The 20,981-nt window shown below is 40.1% G+C and overlaps 1 protein-coding gene across 1 annotated transcript in view; it reads right to left on the minus strand.

The window, feature by feature from the left end:
• The window catches only part of man1a2 (mannosidase, alpha, class 1A, member 2), a 103,723-nt gene that overhangs the window by 63,886 nt on the left and 18,856 nt on the right, over positions 1–20,981 (minus strand). The window contains exon 2 of the mRNA XM_015395745.1: positions 14,348–14,466. Within this exon, the coding sequence (XP_015251231.1) occupies positions 14,348–14,466 (119 nt within the window). The remainder of the gene's footprint in view (positions 1–14,347; positions 14,467–20,981) is intronic.

Consider the following 20,981-nt stretch of genomic DNA (forward strand, 5'->3'; position numbering starts at 1 on the left):
AATGACTTAGTTCAGGATATTTGACTGGTAAACTACATAAAAGGTAAAAAAAAATAAATAAATTAGATCTTGAGAACATATACAGTATTAAGCACTTCTTCAGTGGATAGAAGGTAAATTTGCTCTGTAGCGCTCTTACAGATTTTAGAGAGAAACCACCTATAATTCAGAAACAAAGGCATAAAACAAGCTGACAAAAATGAAATCGAATGACAACTGAAGAACACCTCAACCCAGTGTTTCAGCCAAAAATACTAAATTCTGCAGCAGCTCAGGTGGCAACAAAACCTGACAACCTATTTTCCCCGATGGAGCAACAAAGACTTCTAGTAGAGACCAAGAATACAGCTTTAATTGTGTCAGAGCGTCAGAGAAATCTCAGGGGGACAGAAACAAACCAGCACCTCCAGAGAAATGTCAGAGTGGTGCATGAACCATTTTAGTACACAATGAGTGAACTTCAGCTTCTGCTGAAAGCATTTCATCAATGTGGGCAGGACTTTGTTCGACAGCTGCAGATCATTTCCCTTTCTCTCTCTCTCTCTCGATCCGCTGCATCGGCCGATGAAACTCTTTGGCCTTAGGCAGGTGATTAATGGGATTGTTAGGAAAGTCTATTAACCTGGGGGCTGAAGGTGGGCGCAGACCTGCTGCAGATACATCCATCAGATGAAGGCAAGCTGTGGTGTCAGGATCCAACCTGGACACCAGTTGGTCCAGTGATAACTCACCGGCTAGCTCATCCTGATGTGGCAGCTATCAAATCAGACATCGGCTTTAAAGATTGTGTATGGAGTACTCGCAGGTGAAGGGTTAATAAGAGAGTATTTACCGTAAAAACATTTAATCTAGGCTAAACTTTTTAAAATAAAACAGTGAAAAATAGAGGTAATTTTATATTTTTTACTTGTTTGATTTAGTTAGTTTAATTAAGGCACTGCCACCGTATATCAAACAGTCCCAGAGCTAACTGGAGCACTGGCCGTATGTTTAGTACAGTTGTTGTGATGGAAGGTGAACCTCCACCCCAGTTTCAAGTCTTTCCAGCCTCTAACAGGTTTTCTTCCAGGACTGCCTGTTCAGCTTCACCAGTCTTCCTTTTCCAAGCAGCATCCTGCTGCAGCCATCATCCTCCCCTCTGTGCAAACAGCAGAGCTTTTTACATAAAGACCTTAGCCAGATGTTTGCAAAGTGGCACACTGAAAATGGATCTTCCTCTTTTAAAACATTCACATTTTAGGAAACAAGATTAAAATAGTTCAATAAATGCAAAACATAAATTGAAAAATTGGAAGTAAAATGTGGAAATGTTAAAATGGCAATGCATATTTCTGCAAGGACCGTGAAAATTTTATTTGATTCATAGTCAATTCCACAAAGCTCTGTCATGGTATAGAGGAGTTTGTATTTGGAGGAAAAGTGGAGGAAATAAACATCCGACAAGATAATGAGATTAAACGGTATCCAGACAGGAATATATCCAACGGTGTTCCCTGTTTTAGCTTCTTCTACATGAGGCATGAATTTCCTAAACAGATAACCTGACGCCAGGATTTGGCCATCTTTTGGCGATGAGACAAAACGAAAATATGGAGGACAAGCGTGTGACTGACACTCATCGGTGGGTAGAGGCTTCTGGTTTGGTTTCTCCAGAACAAAAACTGAGCTGATTATTCAACAGGTCACAGACATCTTACATAGAAATGTCCATTATGCTCAGGACTTTTCCCTGCTGAAAATAGGGCATTAACATGTTTTTCAAACATGGATTTCTCTGCTAAAAATCAGCGGTCAACTCCCTTTCCACTGGCAAAGAAAGATGGGTCTAACCACTAGCTGGTAAGCTTTGTGGCCTCTGTCCCCCAGCAGCTGCGTGTCTAGTGTCACCATCACGCTGGGTTAGTTTTGATGCTCTCACCAGTGCGACAGAAATCAGGAAAGTAAACAATGGAGAGCAACATGTTAGGAAACCAGTTCGTAGTAAGTGTGGTTTATTGTTTTTTCTTGTTAATCTGTCAGAATCCCTCTCACCAGGGCTATGCCTTGTTTATCGAATGTAAACAGAGAAGTTTCAGATTTTTAGATCAGACGCGCAGTGTGGCGCAATGTGTTGGCGTCTGTTCGTTGTGCTCAATGGACCCCCAGGTTAGCGGGTCAACCTGGTTGTGGTGTTCCCACAGCATGCCAATCAGAGCCAACAGGATTTTCACCCGGCTGCTTGCTGAGTCATTTGACCTGGGTAGACACTGTTCAGTGAGCTGTTCCCACTTCCAATAAAAGCCGATTGTTGTCAGGTTTAAACTGCTTTTTCAGCCAGTGGGAAAGGGGAATCAGTAGCACACTAATGCTCCTTTGGTTCTACGATTCTGGTCAAATCCACTGAAGTCATTTACAAACTTATTTGAAATATTTGTGTATGCTGATTTAAAATAAACATAAGGCTTTTTTTTTACTGTCTGAAGTTAAAATCAAACCAAACTTCCTGTTTAGCGCCTTTTAGGACATCCAAAAAAAATGTATTCAAGATGCTGGCCTGGGGTGATGCCAAATCTGAATGATTTTAATTTGATGCTGCAACGTTTAATTTAGAAAGAGAGGAAGAACACTGTGATTACACTCACTCACTTAAACTAGCATCTGTAAATATATAACTAAATAAAACAAGATTTTTGATTAACATTTCTTATCAAGACATAAGACTTGATGATGTGAACTTGTTTTAAAAAACCCTTAAGCAACCCACTGTCATTCACACATATACATCAAGATGGAAAATATTCTGAAATGTTATTTCCAGGTACATCCATTGAGTTGCACAGCTGGTCATCAAGTATTACGGCATAAGGATAAAGAATGAGAGTAAAATATAGAACAAGACTCAGTATTTATAAATTATTTGAATACCACAACCGAGGTAAGGAGATCAGAGAAAGAGGTTCCTTGTAGAGACCAGGACACTGGAGCAGCAGCTCCAGTTCTGGTGGTTGAAGTCCTTTTAATTTATAGATTTTATTTTCCTGAATAAAAGATCTGCCCCATAATTCAGGGCTCATGTGCGTTGCAGCTTCAGATTGCATTAGGCTTTCAGTAATGTATCCGTGGTGACCGCTTTTCGCGCAGAGATTGTGTCCAGGCCTTTGTGAGGAAGCCTGGACTCTTCCAATGACTAACGACTAATGAGAAGACCACAAAGATCTTTACTCTGGGTCAACCATCTCAATGCAGATCCATGTTCAGGGATGACACCCAGGGCTGGATACCCCTCATATTGAGGGACCTAGTGGTATTGCCACTAAAGAGGAGGCCATTAGGCCCAACAGTCTCTATCATTGTTTGAGGCTCACAGAGTTGACCACAGAGAGTCCACTCTGTCCTGGGACAAAAAGGCCCTGAACTGGACAGAAGCAGCTTATGGGGCAAAGGCAGCATGGTGGAAATACTCCTGTATTGAGGACAATGCTACTCAGGCGTGGGTCACAACCAGGCAAGCCATACACACAGGATGAGTGTCCCACAGGGACATCTTAAAGCCGCAGGTGCAGAGCATGGATCACCATCGCCTACACTGGTGTTCGTCACGATAGCCAGGTCCATCTATCGTACATACCCAGAGATTGGTGGAGGTAATTCAGCTATTTGAATTAGGTGTGATGGAGCAAAAGACTAATTTAAAAAATTGTAGACCACTGGCCCTCAATGACTGGAGTTGATCGCCCCTGATTGATACTATGAATACTGCAGCTCAGACATTCAGACTGACTCACACTGATCTCACAAATCACACAAATTACAAATTACACAAATCTTGTTAATCCCTCAATATTATTATTAGACGGCTGAAGTTAGGTTTAATTATATGTGGGTAAAGAATATGCAGTCATAAACACATTTTAGTCCAAAAAGAAAGAGACCTTTTGAAGATATTTGTGGGAGATGTTTAGAAGGTGTTATTATCTAAAGTGACATTAATGCTGTACTGACATGGAGTAAAAGGCCACTCTGACAGAAAGAGGCTGTTAATTCAAAACTTAAAAAAAAAATCCAGGATACTACTCATAAACACAAACAGAGACCGAAACTCAGATTATGGTCATTATATCCATCATTATATCAGGAAGTAAAGAGGAAAGCTTGAGGGCATTATCCCAACTCCAAATGGAGGGGGCAGTATTATGCTACCTCTGTAGAGTGGTTCATCTCAAGAGAGGAATCAAGGAAAGCAAATAAAACGGTACGGAAGCAATGAAGAAAAACCTTGGCATCAGCTAGGAAATGTAAGATTTTCACCATCTGATTTCTCCACACCTTGAAGCCCACATTAGTTACAGAACTTTTAACTGTAAAAAACAACCAGAATTGTTACCAAGGTGTTTTGTTTTTGAAGTCATATGTATCGGTTATATAAAAAGGCCTTAAGTTTCAGAACGTCTCATCTGTTGTAATTAGAAAAATGGAAGAGAAAGCAACAGCAGGGAAAGGAGAGCTTCACCTAAGTGCAGTATTGAAACACAGAGATTTAACCGGTAAAATCTAAACTTAATTTTGTGAAAGTGATGGCAGCAGTTCAGCGTTAACCGTCAAACCTGAAAAGATATGATGCTTTCATTGTCAAAGTGGTTTAAAGTCAGGAACATAAATAAAAGGCAGGAGTGACACCCAGTAGAAGAAGCAAGAAAGGTCGGAGGAAGCAAGGCAGAGTGAGAAAGAGACAGATGCAGCAGCTCAGCTGGCAGGACCACAGGTCCTGCTGATGGATGAAGTCAACCATCCGATGCAAACAGCAGCATAAGAGAGAGGAAGAGGAGAGGGTGGAGGTGGATTTTTTGTTTTAGAAAGCAGAGCTGAAAAACTGAAGGCGTTAATAGAAAGGCAGGAGGCAGAGCTGCAGATGTTAAAATTCCCATTTGGAGCAAAATGGAAACCAACCAGAGGAGGAAGAGCAGCTATGCTGAGGGTGAGATGGAGGCAGATGATCCGTGTCGGCGACCCCTGAAGGGACAAATCCACAGTTCAGCGCCTCTCATGCATGCCCAGGCGAGTAATTAAAGCTAACTAAGAGTGATATTTTTAATTGCCTTAATGAAAATCCAAACTGTGGCTTTATTCCAATCTCAGAGCTCGTTAAAGCAGATTGGGTCCTGCTGTGCCCTTTACAGCTCAGCTGATCTCTGCTACAAGAACCGAGCCTGGTACCATTCCTGAAGCGAGTTAAGCCGCCATGCCTCTCTGAGCTTGTCAGAGATTGCTGTCCATCATCGGGGGAAGGAGGCGTAGTCTGACCAGTCAGGAAGCAGCGCTCCGCTGCCTCATGCATACAGGTAGGAACCCAGGCCATTAATGGAGGCAGAGTGACAGGTCTCCCTCCTCCTTCAGCTTGTTAACAGAGGCTTCAAGTCTAAGTACCCCCCATCCTGTAATATCTTCCCTCCGCTCCCTCATCTGGAATCAGTGCAGCACTCTCTGCATACATATTACCTGTTACTGAACTTCTCCAATTTACCTGCCAAGAAGACGTCCTCAAACAAATTTCACACATTTCTGCTCCCTGTGTTTCGTCAGGTTGGAGCTTTTCTCCTCTGAAGGCTACAGACAGCATCCATGACCTTTAGGCCACTCACCATTGTTGATTTAGAACTAGACTGACATCTTCTCTTTTCATAAAACCTCATCTTGACCTTGCTCTCTGCCGCAGCCTCCTCCTCCTGGCTTCCCATTTGGACCACAGTGATGTGGAGGTTAATTAGCCCTCCCAGTGCCACGCTGTTAGCTCCCATCCTACCTGCTCGCTGCCCTGTGTTCGCCTCAGGAGGCAGACTAACAAGATTGGAGGTCCATCGTAGAAAAGGGATGAAAAAGGCAGAGGCGGCAGGAACTAAACGATTACCAAATAGGATGAGGAAGATTTAAAGTGAAGCCATAATTGAAAAAATAGGGCGAGAAAACCATTAAATATGAAAGTGAGGACAGCATTAACTCAGACATACCTTGTTAAAGTACTTTTCTTTTTTTGGGATAATTTAATTGTGTTTTAACTGAATTTCTACCATTCTGCACAATTAAAACTACAACATCATACATATTTTGGTGAGTTTTTATGTGAAAACGACTTACAGCCAATCCCATTCCACCCTTTCACCCTTCCCCCCTTTAAGTGGAGCTACAAGTACTAGGGCCTAAAAGGTAACCCCTACAAATTGGGACACCCCTTCAACAATCGCACATGCCATCAGTAGGTACTGCTGGCTTCTACTTTAGCAAACGTGACAAGGTGTTTTGCTGGAAATCTGGAGAAACCATGGCATCTGCAGTTGGGTGATGTCTCTTATGTAGGCCTTTGGGATCATTTTAAGGTTATCTGCCACTAAAGTAAGAAGACATCTTCAGTAACTGGGAATGCTGGTGGATCACTTTATGGCAGAGGTCACGGATTAGTAGACCGCAGTCTGGATCCGGACCCCCCTGCTGGCTAATCCGGACCCAAACTGACTTAAAACATTTATAAATTAGAGCATGCTGCTCAACGACAGTGTCCAACTTCACTTGCACCGCTTCTCCTTTTAATATGGTAAAGTTCTACAGAGCTACGCATTATATAAATTAGCAACTGAGCTGCTGTCAGTCTGGGTTGCTGCTGCTACTTTTAGACAGCAGGCAAACCTGTGGCAAGCCGGGCGATGGGAAAGAAGGAGAAGAGGATGAGAAAAAGAGCAGAGAAAGTGTGGACTGCTGGAAGAACTGCAATGACCTGGTGAAAGAAAAGTGAAATGGTGTGCTCAAAGATGACCCTGGACATTTTAAGTAGATTTGGCTTAACCAGCTGCTGTGAAGCAGGATTCTCCACCATGAACATAATCAAAAATAAATTCAATCCAGACTCACGAATATGTGCTTGAGAATGGCTTTGTCACCATTCAAACCCAGCTTTAAAGCCTTGCAGGACAGCATAAAGCCCACTGCTCTCATTAAACCATAAAAAAGAAAATGGTCAGTTCAGGCGTTTTATAAAATATGGGAATCAGGAAACTGTCTATATACCAAACTGAATGATTGTTGTTCTCTACTTTAAAAAACAGTTTAGATTTTTATATTTTGTTTATTTAAAGCTACAGTGTGTAATAATTACAGGGATATACAGTCAGAAATGTAATATATTATACATAACTATGTTATTTATCATCATCTACAAGCTCAGCCTCTTAACCTTAATATTTGCGTTGCCTTAGAATTCGTTATTTATAATTACATAGGCAACAAACTAGCGATTGCGAGATCGCCCATTACGCTTCAAAGTAACTACGGCAAGTTGTTTAAGTCTACATGGAATCTATACCCTACACAGACTAATGAAATACTATCTGTAAAATTATCCATGTAAACAAACCTCATCACTTGAGAAGGTAGGTGATGCGGACGTCGTGGAAGACATTTTGTCCCGTAACGCTCGCCGTACTGTTGGGGGGAGAAGCGGTGGGGGGAGATGTTCATGTTGCTGCTGTCTGCACGTTAGATGTCGCTGAAAATTACACACTGTAGCTTTAAAAAGTCAATGTATAACATACATGGATGCAAAAAAACTAATTTTATTTCATTTTTTAATTCTGTTTAAAGTAACGGATTAGAATTAAAAATGTCTCAGGATCTTTATTAGTTGTTGATTTTTTTATTTGGACCCAGCTGATGTTTAATTGGTTACTCCTGGTTTATGGTATATAGGACTTAATATGTGTGCAAAATAATCAATGTGTTACTTTCAGTGTGAGGACATGCCTTCTTTTCTCTATAACATTTTTTGTGTTATGCACTTAAAGAAAGCGTGATATAGGACATTATCCAGACAAGCTTTGGAGCTCAGCTGAGTTACACAACTACCAAATGTGCTAATTGATTATAGTAGATGATCATGTTCATTCAAATACATGATGTTTAACTAAAGTTAGTTACTTTGTTGTACCCCTTCGTTCGAGAGTCCCCCTGATAAACTTCATTGGAAGGGGTTTATAGCCCTACCACTTTCCCTCCTTCCTAGCAGGTGTTTGGAAATCCCCCTAAACACACGAACGCACAAAATGGAATGAAATGCGATTCACCCTAAGTGGTACCTAGTTAAGAAATAGGAAAGACAACAAATCATTACATACAAATCTAAGCTGCTCTCATTTTTCCCTCGCAATCCTGAGAGTGGCTTTAGTGACTTTATTTGATGAGTTGGGGGAAAAAAGCAGTTTAAATGCAATTATTAAGAGAGAAATTCCACCTCAAAACCTCATTTGTGTCGTCAGTTAATCAGGTTTATTATCCTACTTTCACATTTCAGCCATTTGTAGCGCCTAAAAAGCGAATATAAAACGTATTTCAGGTGTGTGTTTAAAACGGCAAGTATCAGTATAAAATTCAATATTTCTCTGCAGCAGGTTTTGGTATTTCTAATCGTTGTAGTTACAATAAACCCATTTTCTAGAGTTGAGTAAGAACATATTTTAGTGGAGTAAAAATGATCAGAGCACTTTTTTTCCCTTGTACATAATAATTTGGGCTGAAACGACTACTAAATTATTTGATGAGTGTTTGGATAATTGATTAATCAAGAGTAATCTGATTAATCGTTTAATAATTAACTGGAGTATAGAGACTGTAAAATATGCCTTTAGCTGACAGAGATCCACCTGGAACAGGTGATTCTCTTTGATACATTTTACATTAGTGCTGGGCGATATGGAAAAAATCATATATCATGATATGGACTATTTTATATCACGATAATGATATATATCGCAATATGCTCCAATTGAGTACATTTTCAGCAAATCTCTGAAAAATATGACAAAATAATATAATTGCTTACTTTTTCAACTTTATTTTGAAGTGACATTTATAGAACTGTCACAAATTAGAAAAATAAATTTTAGTGCAACAATATATATGCATAAGATGAGGTGGAAGTATGGCTACAGTATCCTTCACATTTTTTCAAATCCTACGGGTATTTAAATTAAATTACTGTGGTTCTTCTTTAGGTATTAGAAGAGGTTTGTCGTGTTGCCATCGGGTAAGGGAACAGTCTTGTAGCATAGTTTGCAAATGTTGTCTGCTCCTTGTTGGACTTGATAAATCCAAAATGTAACCAAATCACAGATGTGCCCCCTCTTTTTGGTAAAATTTCTTTATCTTGGGTTGCCTGCGTAGCTGTCTCTGTTTGTTGCGACCACAGGTTTAATACTTCAGCCTCCTGCGTCTCCAACTCTCATGAGTTAAGTAACGTAAAGCATGTCGCAAACCCGCGTGTGAGTCAAAAACCCGTAAAGAAGCGTCATGTTGCAAAAACCACAGGACGCCGCTTCTTTGTGGATAAAAAAAAAACTTATAAGCTGTGTGTAGGCTACGTGGCTACACTAATACGATTGTCGTAGTCTACCATGGGAAATATTTGCATGAATACGAGATACAATTGTGTTAGAAACGATAGAAACGATAGAATAGAATTAGCACGATAGACACTTTTCTATCGTCCGTACGATATGTATCGTCTTATCGCCCAGCCCTATTTTACATTGTAAAAAAATTATCAGCAATTTGCATTTAAGATAAAAAACAAACAAAAGCATTTTCGTCTGTCATTATGATCTGTCCAGAACTCCTGAACTGGTAAAGTTTTAGTTTCTCCTGGTTTCATTTCGTAAAAAATCTTTACGAAACCTTTGACTCTCCAACAGTGGCGGCTAGCCTATAGGGGGCGGCAGGGCGCCGCCCCACCAGCAAATTGGCCTTGATTAAAACATAAAAAAATAACACATTAAAATTTTATCATAAAATTAAAATATTTCGAAATATATTTATATTATATTTTTAGATGTGCAACATAAATATACAATTTTAAATGACGAGTAAAGCTTCATTCGATTTTTTTGTCGGATTGGTGACATATTTCCGCCCTCGGGAGCAAAAATGTTGACTCTAGTGAGAAGTTGTACATGTACAGAAGCTCCTCTGCCATACAGAAGTAGAGAGGAGATGTGGGCAGACCAAAGCTACACCCTGAGGTTACAGGAAGTGTCGTCACGGTTGTTGTGCGGATGATTGACAGGCTGAGTCTCATGAGGGGAGCAAACTTACCAAAAGAAGCTGGAGCTGAAACATTTGTAACTGATCAGCCGAACATCAAATTTAAATGCTGGACTATTTAAAGCTCCAAACTGTACAAAAGTTAGAATAATCTTTAAGAACATTATCTCTGCTTAACATGTCTAATATTCTTTAAAATTACATCATAGGTCTACACAGTGTCTCCTTTATCCAGAAGGAGACACTGGATATATACAGAAAATAAGGAGAAATCTCCACAACGAAAAGCAACTAAACAAGGTCACATGAAGACAGTGAACGAGGATTAAAAAGAAAAAAGGTCACATTTGGTAAGTGGAGGATGACTGGAGCAGGAAAATAAATGAGGTGCGCTGCAGAGGTGACGGACAAGGGTGGCAGAAATGAGAGCTTAAGGAAACGGATGAGAGGAGGAAGAACCCGAATAAAAGAACAAAACAAAATGAGGAGGTAGAGGAATCAGAAAGATGACAGTGGATGATAACAGTATGGTGGATCTTTTACTCATTAAGAAAAAGAAGCTTTTTTTTGCATTAAAACGGGTATGGGTCGCATGTTGTTTATAAACTTTATTACCAAGAGCACATTTTTAGAAGGCTGTTAGTGACTTAAGGCCAATTTATGCTTCTGACGCCTCTGCAACCGTCAAACCTGTCTCTCTGCACGACCACAACCCCCCACGCAGAGGTTCTGCAACTATCGTCGCGCACCTCAACAAAATCCTGACTAGGCGTCGGGCGGTCGAAAACCCGTGCAGACCTCAGGTGGAAGTGCGCAGACAAAAGGCAGCTGTGATTGGTCCTTGCTATGCCTTTCTGTGTGGTTGCCCTTTTCGATTCGGTGCCGGGGCGCGCCATTTTTAAAAACCGAGGAACAATGGACAACTACTGCGAAAGGTTAATAGAGGAGTTTTGAAAGTACAACCACATGTACGATGCCTTAGACAAATTATATAAATAAATATATCCTTTTCTATGTCTAGCAATTCTAGGTCCATCTCCGTGACATCGTGCAGACGCGCCATCGCTGTTTTGGAAGATAAACACTCCCACTGGCGCCGCCCAAGTTCTCATGACCATCCACGAAAGTTTTCGAGAGTTCTAGAATAGGCTCCCCCATGCGCTGTGGCAGGAAACTTCTGTGCGTCCCTAGAAATTCCAGACCAACGGTGCAGAAGCATACCAGCTAAACTGGTTTGCGACCAGACCCAAGCGATATTTGATGTGTGCAGTTGCAGAGGTATAATCTGCCCGTTAAGATAATAAAAAAACAGCATCAGAGGTAGAATGAGGAGTTTAAAGCAACACTTTCACTTTTAGCCACTAGGGGAGCCAGACCTGAAACATCCAGATTGAACTCCCCTGAAAGCAACAGACAACATCGCAGTCGTTGAATGGACCAGTTTTCCTCTGTGTTTTGGAATCTGATAGCAGACCTCTTAGGACCAGCAGACAGAGGGGTCAAAAATGTAAAGCCATTCATCCTCTGAGTTAAATTCCTCATCAGAGAAGTAGAAATATGTCCGATCAGGTAAGGGTCAGACCTAGCTTGTTGCTTAAAAACAATTGTTTAGCTAAGTTAGCTCTGGCGTTAAGGGGAGGTTAAATGGTGCTTTGGGTCACATGACTCATTCAAGAACAGATTCGACTCTCATTTCACATGGCTGAGTTTTTTAGAAGGGTAATCTGCATAATAACCTGAAATATAGTGTAATATAGTTCATTTAAGCAACACTTTGGTCAAAAGTTTCACAGTGTTGCTTTATGGTTAAAGGCTTAAAAATGACTGATTCTTGACTAAATACAACACAGGGTTTATACAGGAATGAGTAACTCTAATTGAACGCTTTTAAATGCTATTTAAATCCTCTTAGAAAAAATGTTAATGCCATCAACAACTACCCATGACTCTTATATGAATATATATATATGAATAAAACAGGGCAAAATCCTTCGTCATCTTTACCGTCGACAGACTGCAGCCATGTCCTGAATTTCTCCTTTTCAAGCCACTTTTGTTGAAATTGTCATTTTCCCATTCTCTAGCTTTTTCTCCACCTCAAGCTCCTTTACCAAACATACGGCTTTACGATCAACCGCGAGCAGTTCCGAGCAGGACCATTTATATCTGATATATCTGATTAAAATAAAAGCATTTTAAATGCCACAATAATCACATTTAATGAATTTTAATGAGTGTGTCTTGCCTTCTTCAAAGTATTAGAAAAATAAATCCTGAAACTGGCCTCTTGTCAAGCAGCAGACAGAAAACTTTCAAAATGATCAGAACTGACAATCAATCAATCAGTATCACACTGGGTGAAAAAAAAAAAAAAACAATCCTGATGATCTAAGCAAAAAAACTATAAACACCTAAAATATCTTCCCGTCCTTTTGATGTCACCTGATTAGAAGCAAGTAGCAGGAACATTGTAATTATTTAGAATGGAGAAGACCTCAGTGATGTGTTTTATTCTTTCAGTTTTTACATCACATTATTACCTGAATCTGGCAGAACTGGACCAGATTACCTGAGAAGTGACAGTGGGGTGTTAACAAGGGATGATAACTGGGTTTTATTAATGACAGTCTGGCAACATCTGCATATTATCTGATAATTGGCTTGTTGAAAACCCAACAAATCAGCATGAGCCGAGTCAATCAGCTAAGGCTCCATCGCAGACAGCAGGTGAAAGAGCTGATTGGCAAAATGAGAGCAGAGGATTCACGAAAAGTCCTATGAAGGTCTGCTGACAAATGAACATAGCATGTTTTTAATGGTAATATTTATATATCATCAAACGAAATGATTTTTTTTGGAGACGTAAACATGCACATTGGTTGGCCAGAGGGTTTTGTTTTGGCGTGCAGGAAAATCAGATGACAGGAGTTTCATTTTCATATGTTTTCACCCAGTGGCGGCTGGTAGAGTTTTCTCTGGGGCTATAAATTCAAAACGTATACCAAAACCCAATCAAACGTACACTAAGTTATCACACTACACTGAAAAAAATAATTAAACCGTTTCTAGCATTTATTTAATCATATTAGTTACTTTAACACAATTGTGTCATGTTGGCAGTGTAGGACATTAAAAATTGTGTTAAAGTAACTAAATATGATTAAGTAAATGCCAAAAGTGGTTGCATTATTTTTATTCAGTGTATATTTTTATTGTTATTAATTAAGCTATTATTTATTTTGTACATAAATGTTGCCCTTTTGAGGCGTTGTGAAGGCAAATCGTGTTTTGCATGGTCCAATATTGTGTCACAAACCTGAAAAAAATTATGTACCAGTTGAATAATGGAGAAGCTATTAATCAGCTTTATATATTTTTTTAATATATAAGAACTATTAATTTTCTGAGAGTGTGTTTATTTTACGAGCAACTATGCAAATTAACAAACACCTACAAAAAGTACACATCCCAGATTGTAAAGACTGTCTTTGAATCAGTCCTTCCTGTCTTTATCCATGCTGGGTCAGATCCTGACGTTTGAAAAAGGAGGCAGGGAAAGCAGAATAAAGCGTTAGCCTCGCTGCATGCCGTTAGCCCAGCCTTCTTGCTAAACCAGGTCCTGGAAAAGGACGTTTCTTGCACCATTTCTTTCCCTCTCTCCCCAATGCGTCTCCATCTCCCGTGACTCGACCTGTCAATCACCCGCTAAAAGTCTGCGCTGTGGCGGAAGGTGGTGAGCAAATACACTTCCTGTCAGCTCTCCCATACCTTTGTATTGCAGAGGAGCTGCTGCGCAAGTACAAGTTTTAGTGAGAATCAATGGGCAAAGATTTTTGCACCCTAGGGAGGAAATACGTCACCATCCAGCGAAAAATGGAATGACGCTTTACTCGTCATTTAAGATTAAAGATTTTTCTTGCACATCTAAAAAATAAATATTCATATATTTCAAAATATTTAAAATTAAAATGTAAAGTTTTTTATATATATATATATATATATATATATATAATGTCTTAATCAGCGTCATTGTGTGGGTGTGCTGGCTCCCTAGCGCCCGCTATCGGCAAGCCGCCTCTGGTTTCACCAGATCTGCAACAAAACAGGCATCTAATCTGACTGAGCAGTAAAGCATGAAGACCTGAGCGGCCGATGCAGAACACCCACATGCTGGAGCCCCCTCCCCGCCTATTTTATTCATCTAGCTAAACCACAGGTTTAAAAATCTTCTGAATGATGACCAGCCGTTCTTGCAGATATTTTTTGCCCAGTAAAGATTTTCACTTACTATGCTGAAGTCCAGATTCTGCTCGATCCACTCCTGGCCATCTTTGAACTCCTCATGCAGACCCATGATGTACAGGGTGTCTAAGGCATCCACAATAGTTGCCCCTAGCTGAGAGTTACCTGAGAGGCACAAGACATAAACAAGGCCGACATTAGATTGATCTCTACATTCAAACAGCAGCACATATAAACAATGAAGTGCATTCAGCAGAACCCCTCTGTTGGATAGGAAATACAGAAAATCCTTTATTCTATATAACATCAGATGCTTTAGTAATAATAATGTACTAAGAACATTTTTGTAGTCGAAGGAAAATGTCCTCTTTCCTCTCAGGCAGCTGAGATCCTGTCAGATCAGCGTTTATAAAACCTATTATATTTAGAAGGTAGAAGTCAGTGGGATTGGCCTTTATATCCTCCATCATTTCCTCTCAGCTACTGCGTGCACCGCTTCAGTTCCTGAGCCTGTCCCCCCCGCTCCCTGTTATCTACGACTCCATTCAGGACCGGAGCGCCAGGCTTCACGCGGCCGCCGCAGTGTTATCATCATAGCGCCAACCTTCTAAATCTCTAAAAATACACCGCAGTCAGGCAGGCGGAGATAATGGCAAGATGTCCTGGCCGTCTGCCGGATCTTGACAGATTGGGTCAGCTGTTGGTGAAGCTGAACCCCCCCCCCCTTCACGTCTGTCGCTTTCACCTGCAGCTACGCTTCAGGCATCTGTGACACCATCAAGACAAAGTCAGAGCCTAGACGAAGCTATGGAGTTAGAGGACCTTGGGTTTAAGTCAAGCTGTAAGCTGAAGTGCTTCTAAAAGCTATTTCAATTTAAAAGCAAAACACACCAACCTCTGACTCGTCTCTGTTCTCCTTCCATTAATCACAACCTCACATCTTTTTGGTTCTGTTTAGACGCAGTTAGATTTAGCAGGATCAAATTCAACATAGAGTCATTAATAGTCCTGTGAAAATAGAAGCATGGTACCCCTTTAAACCAGGGATGTAAACAAATGATCCACTCCTGATTAATTAATGGCTTATTAGAGAAAAATTTTAAATCCAATTAACTGATAACGTTCGATTAGAAAGAAGTTATTTAAGTTAAATTTTAACAACTTCCACTTAGGGGCGCTGCTGTCCATTCTAAAGCAGAGCATTACCGCAGCGTAACGACACAACAATAGGCCCCTAAGCAACATTATCTGGCTGGGCCCCATATGAAGTACAACACCTGATAAAGGTTCAGGATACGGCGACAGTTCCATAAATCGGCCAAGAAGATACAATTGTGCAATTCTCAGTAATGATCACACGTCACACATGGAAAAAATAGTGACTGCGCACCTTGAATAGAACCATCGGTGATAGCGCACTCTCCACTTAAAAAAAAAATGCACGTGCACAACACTGTACTCGCTCCCAAACGGGAACAAGTATTAAATGCTTCCAAGAAGCACGCGGAGAAATGGGCTTGTGCATTTTCCTTTGCATTGGGCATTTTTTCCACTACGCCAGACTCAACACTGGGAAAATTGGGACGAGCGTGTAGGACGGCTTTACATATCACCAGAATGATTGACAATTAGGAGGACCACTTACTTTGATGATCCACCCAAAAAGAGAACATCCTCCATTATACCTTTAATATTAAACAAACCTTTTTCGTCTGATAATATGTTCTATCATGAACTCCCCAAGTGAAAACAGTTTAGTTTCATCAGGTTTTATTTTGCAAAAAACTTCTTCAAGGAAACTTTGGCTATCCGATTAATAATAAAAAAAATAATTAACAGACCAATACATTTGTAAAGCAATTTGTTGCAGCCCTACTTAAGTTATCCCCTAATAGCTTCTATTTAACCACCTGTTTAAAGGAGCTGCTGGCGGCTCTGAATGCTAAAAACATCACAGTAAGCCTACACAACTTATTCACACAAACACAAAGGTGGTAGAGTTAATGAATAGGTAAAAGGAGATTAACGGCATGAAAAAAAGCAATATTTGATACCAGGGGGATTCCAAACATCCAGCAAGAGATAAACAGTTTAGAGCAAAACACATTTAAGTATTAGAATGGCCTAGTCAAAGCCCGGTCCTTAATTCAAGAAAGAATCTGTAAGAAATATTGAACCCTCTCTGTTTAATGAGCTCTAATATTTATTGGACAGAGCTGCTAAAGATGTGAGACAATAAACCTCCAGCGAAAGCAGCTTGAAGAAGTTATTTTATTCAATATAAATCAGGCAGATAGTTTGGATCAAAAGGTTTCTTTTGGACATTTTCTATCATCCAGTCATTGACTTTACAGGATTTGCTCCTCCTGGATGAGAATGTGGTGACAGTACAGTCACTCGCATTGCAGTAGTTGACTAAGCAGCAATCCCTCACACCGAGCATGCATGCAGCGACAGTGGAGAGAAAAACTCCCTTTTAAGAGGAATAAACCACCAGCGGAGCTAGGCTCAGTATGAGCGGCCATCTGCCCAGGCTGACTGGGGTTCAAAAACAGGGTTCCTACAGCATGAGGCAAGTTAAATTCAAGACTTTTTAAGACTTTTTAATGCCACTTGAAATAAAAATTTAAGACCAAATTCACAAGAAACACAAGAAAAACCTGCTTGTGACAACTTAACCCAAAGGTTTATTATAACATAAACCACTGCATTAATGTTTAAAATTTGAAAAAGCTTCCCATACAGGAAGAAAGCTAAAAACACACAAATGAAAGATATATTTTAACAATTATTTGCCTGAATTCACAAACTTTGTTTTAGCAGGGAACAAAACAAATCAGTTTTAAAGCCACAACATAACCAGTGCTAAGTCTTTTTTGCAGCTATTTTTCTTTGTATCGTTTTCTTAGTATGTTTGATTTGGTGATAAGTGGAGGCGTTGCAGAGACATGGGTGGGGAAAAAAAATGAGAAATACCGGCTGTTTCTCGGTAACTTTTGACGATTTGTGTTTCGTGCTTCGCATGTGTGACTCCACTGCCATAATTCCCATCGTTCCGAGCTTGAATGACTTCTTGCACAAAATCCACTCTGCCTCATGTATGTTCCCTGGTTCTGGTTTTAGCCATGGAGAAAACTCTTGGCTGGAGCCAATTTTGGTTACATTTACACTTGCTCATATTTTCCAGACAAAAAGTTAATGGTGCATGTCCCAAATGTCCCGGCCGCAACAACGCTTTCATTGGTTCCGCTATCGGGATGGAACCAATAATGGCGAGCTGTTATTTTTTTTTAAATAAGAAAAAAAAATGTGTCAATTTCAACGTTTTATTTAGATTACAAAAATAAATCGTAATAAAAATAATCCTATTTATGATGTTTTAAAAATTAAGACCTACGAAAGACTGATTTAAGACATTTTAATATCAATTAAGGCCTTAATTTTATTTTTGAAGACTTTTTAAGGACCCGTGGGAACCCTGAAGAAGCAGACATATAGAAAGAAGCAGAGAAGCACTGATCCAATAAAAATGTTCTATATTAGAAAAGCTAACGATAAACTAGATCTACAGGTGGTTCTGTCTGGGAAAGAAACGGAGCCACAGACCCAGCAGGCTGAACACAGGCTTTTTAGTTATGCAACACTTTGTTGCAGTTACATAAATTCACCAAAAATGCATTAAAGTGCTTTTTATAAAAAAAAAAAAAATGGTAGCTATATTATATCGGTTTTTGATTTTCAGAGGAAACTAAAGCTGCAGAATGTTTATTTATTCCTCTTAACCTTGAGAGTTTCTGCCTAATTGCAGTTTCTACTAAAGTTGCGATCAGACCAAAGAAAGGTCTCCCCCCTCCATCTCCTTTCTGCTCCATCTCTCACGCCGTCTACCCATCAGCCCCTCCTTCTTCTACCTACCCATCTGTTTGTTCTCATTCATCAATGCCAGGCTGTGTTTTCCCTAATCTTTCTTTGATCGCTCCATCCAAACCCCAACTCAGTCTCTCCTCTTACCATCTGTGTGCACATTTGTCACACATTAGTTGAGAGTTTAGCCTTCACTTGTGCTTGTTTTTTCTGTCCTGTTTATCCACCACACTCTCCTCCCTTTACCTGAAAACTGATTTCTCTTGCTTCGCAGCGTTTGCCTGTCTGTGTCCACAGCTGCTTCCAAAATGTTAGGTGCCTTTTGATGCAGCACAGTCTGCGTCACATGATGCTGAACCGACACTAATCAGAACGAGCTTCAGGGATGCCAAGAACTGCTTATGTGAAACTAATTGGCCAAAATGAGGTGTATTTATTTGGGAAATGATCTTGTCCACCTCATTCACCCATAAAAAAAACCCTCCTCTACTTTAACAGTGTTTGCTTTTTCCCCTTTGGGAATATCTGAACACCTTCTCACTGACTAAAAGCGAACGTTAACTCAATTCATTAGTATCTCCTCTCCATCCATCACAATTTCACCCACCTCTCTCTCTCTTTTCCTTCTCCATTATCTTTCTACCGCTCTCTCCATCTCCAACACACCTCGCTCTCTCTCTCTCGGCCCTGATGCCGGTTTCATTAGACAACAGGCGTCTGAGCTCTCTGGTGTGAATTCACACAGGGTCTAGAGGCGTCATACCGTTATTCAGCTCCATTCTCCATGTCTGTTAAACCGCAGACGACGGCCAAACAGAAAGAGGAGAAAACGACTGATGGACACGTTACATTTAGTCTGTGTGTCACTAGAGTGTCAGTGAACAGATGAGACACTAAGTATTCACCCACTTACATCTGATGGACTGAGAGACCAGAGTTTCATCCAAAGGTTCTCTCCTCACATCATTAAAACCTTTAAGTTTGTTTAGGAAGCAAGGAAGGAAGGAAGGAAGGAAGGAAGGAATTAAAAAAAAAATTACAGAAAAAACAAAATTAACAAATAAAAGAACAAAAAAGTATGAATAAAATAATCAATTACAAAATAGATCTTTGCTTAGTTTTTTGTTTCTGTTTAATCATCTTCTTCTCTTCTGCAGAACAAACAATCACTGACATTTTCACATTTTACCTGTAAAGGAAACTGCATCAGCTGCAGGTATCTGTCATATCTCTGGTTTTTAGATCACTGCTGGCATTGAAGGCCCTGCTAGCCTAACTTAGACTGGCAGCACCTTTACAGACTGATTAACTAGTCCGTTAGCCACACTAACGCAGCCAAGTCTTCTCTCTAGGCCAATTCAGACCACCGTCTATGACTGATAACTTGTTTCCAACTTATTAGAAGCAAATTGAATATCTGCTGGGTTTCGCTCTGAGCCTCAGAGGGTCACTGCTTTGGCTGGGTTCTCTGCTCAAACCCAAAGTGCCCGTTTTCAGGCAGAAAGCCAAAGTCAAAGCTGTCAGCACTGATTTATCACTCAAGTCTTTTGGTAACGGTCCGTGAACTGCACCCGGAAAATTAAACTAATAACTTTAAAGGAAACAGTGACAGCTCAGGTGAGTCAGAACCTACTGCAGGATTAAAGGGGTATTAAATAATCAGTGAAACCACAGGTGAAGACAAAATACCAGAACCAGTGTCAGATATAAGATTATCAACATGCTGAATAATGGTCTCTGAAAGACATAAGCTTTACACCGGAAAATCCAAATCTAGTCATTTTTTTATAAAATAAGTGCATTTGTTTTTAGATGGAGTGAAAGAGACACTTTGCCAAAAGAAACAAGACAATTTACATTTAAAATAAGAAAACACAATTGCATTGGCTTATGTCAAGAGCATATTATCTAATTATCTAATTTTAAGAGTAAAAATACTAACTCCATTGGCAAACTATCTCATTTAACTACTCTAATTAAGGGTAAATACACTTAATCTAAGAATTTTTTTTCTTATTTCTAGATCATTTTTCCAGTGTAAGGCTTTAAAGTTGTTAAATGTAGAAACGCAAACAAGACGGGAAATCACCGCTCCATTAGTGTAGGTTATATTATTAGTTAAAAGAACTGTTTGGAAAGCCGTATCCTTTAGCTATCCTGTTCCAAGTGTCCTGAGGTCACACCTGACTCGTTGCCAAAGTAGCACGCGGCCTGATGGAGGGAGTCTCACCGCAGCAGATGCTCATGCCTGACACAGCTTCCAGGAGCAAAGATGCCAAAGGTCAGAGAGTGTTGGAAGGAGTACAGGAAGTCTGCATCTATTTACCCAATTTCATTACTTTAACAGACTACATGGTTTTATGACAACATGCAGCCATGGCAGAAATGGACGGACTTGACGCTCGGCTGCATTTGGCCAATCAGCAAAAAGGAGGATGGAGGGACGGACGGACTGAAATCAAACCTTTTGATTCAGGTCGATACGAGACAGAGCTGGCCGTTTCACCACTTTGCCATTTCACGGTTGGAGTTATAGCGATTTGCTACCAGCTTTTACAGATCTTAAATGGAGCCGTCAGTCACAGGACATCGGGTGGGCTCGTCACAGGGACATTTTCAAAGGAGCAAGTTGACCTGAAACCAACTTTTTACAGCACAGCAACTCAGTTCATCTATTAGAGCTTTTAACCTCTGTCCATCATGGAACATGCTGGACTTGGAGAAGTTATCAGCTTTGGGAAAGTCTTGGAGGAAAAGTTTGACTCTGGGAGAAACTGATTTTTAAATTTTATTTCAGTTTAGTATGGGAAAAAAAC

Source organism: Cyprinodon variegatus, unplaced genomic scaffold (genome assembly GCF_000732505.1).
Source record: "Cyprinodon variegatus isolate N-32 unplaced genomic scaffold, C_variegatus-1.0 Scaffold757, whole genome shotgun sequence".
Classification (NCBI taxonomy): domain Eukaryota; kingdom Metazoa; phylum Chordata; class Actinopteri; order Cyprinodontiformes; family Cyprinodontidae; genus Cyprinodon; species Cyprinodon variegatus.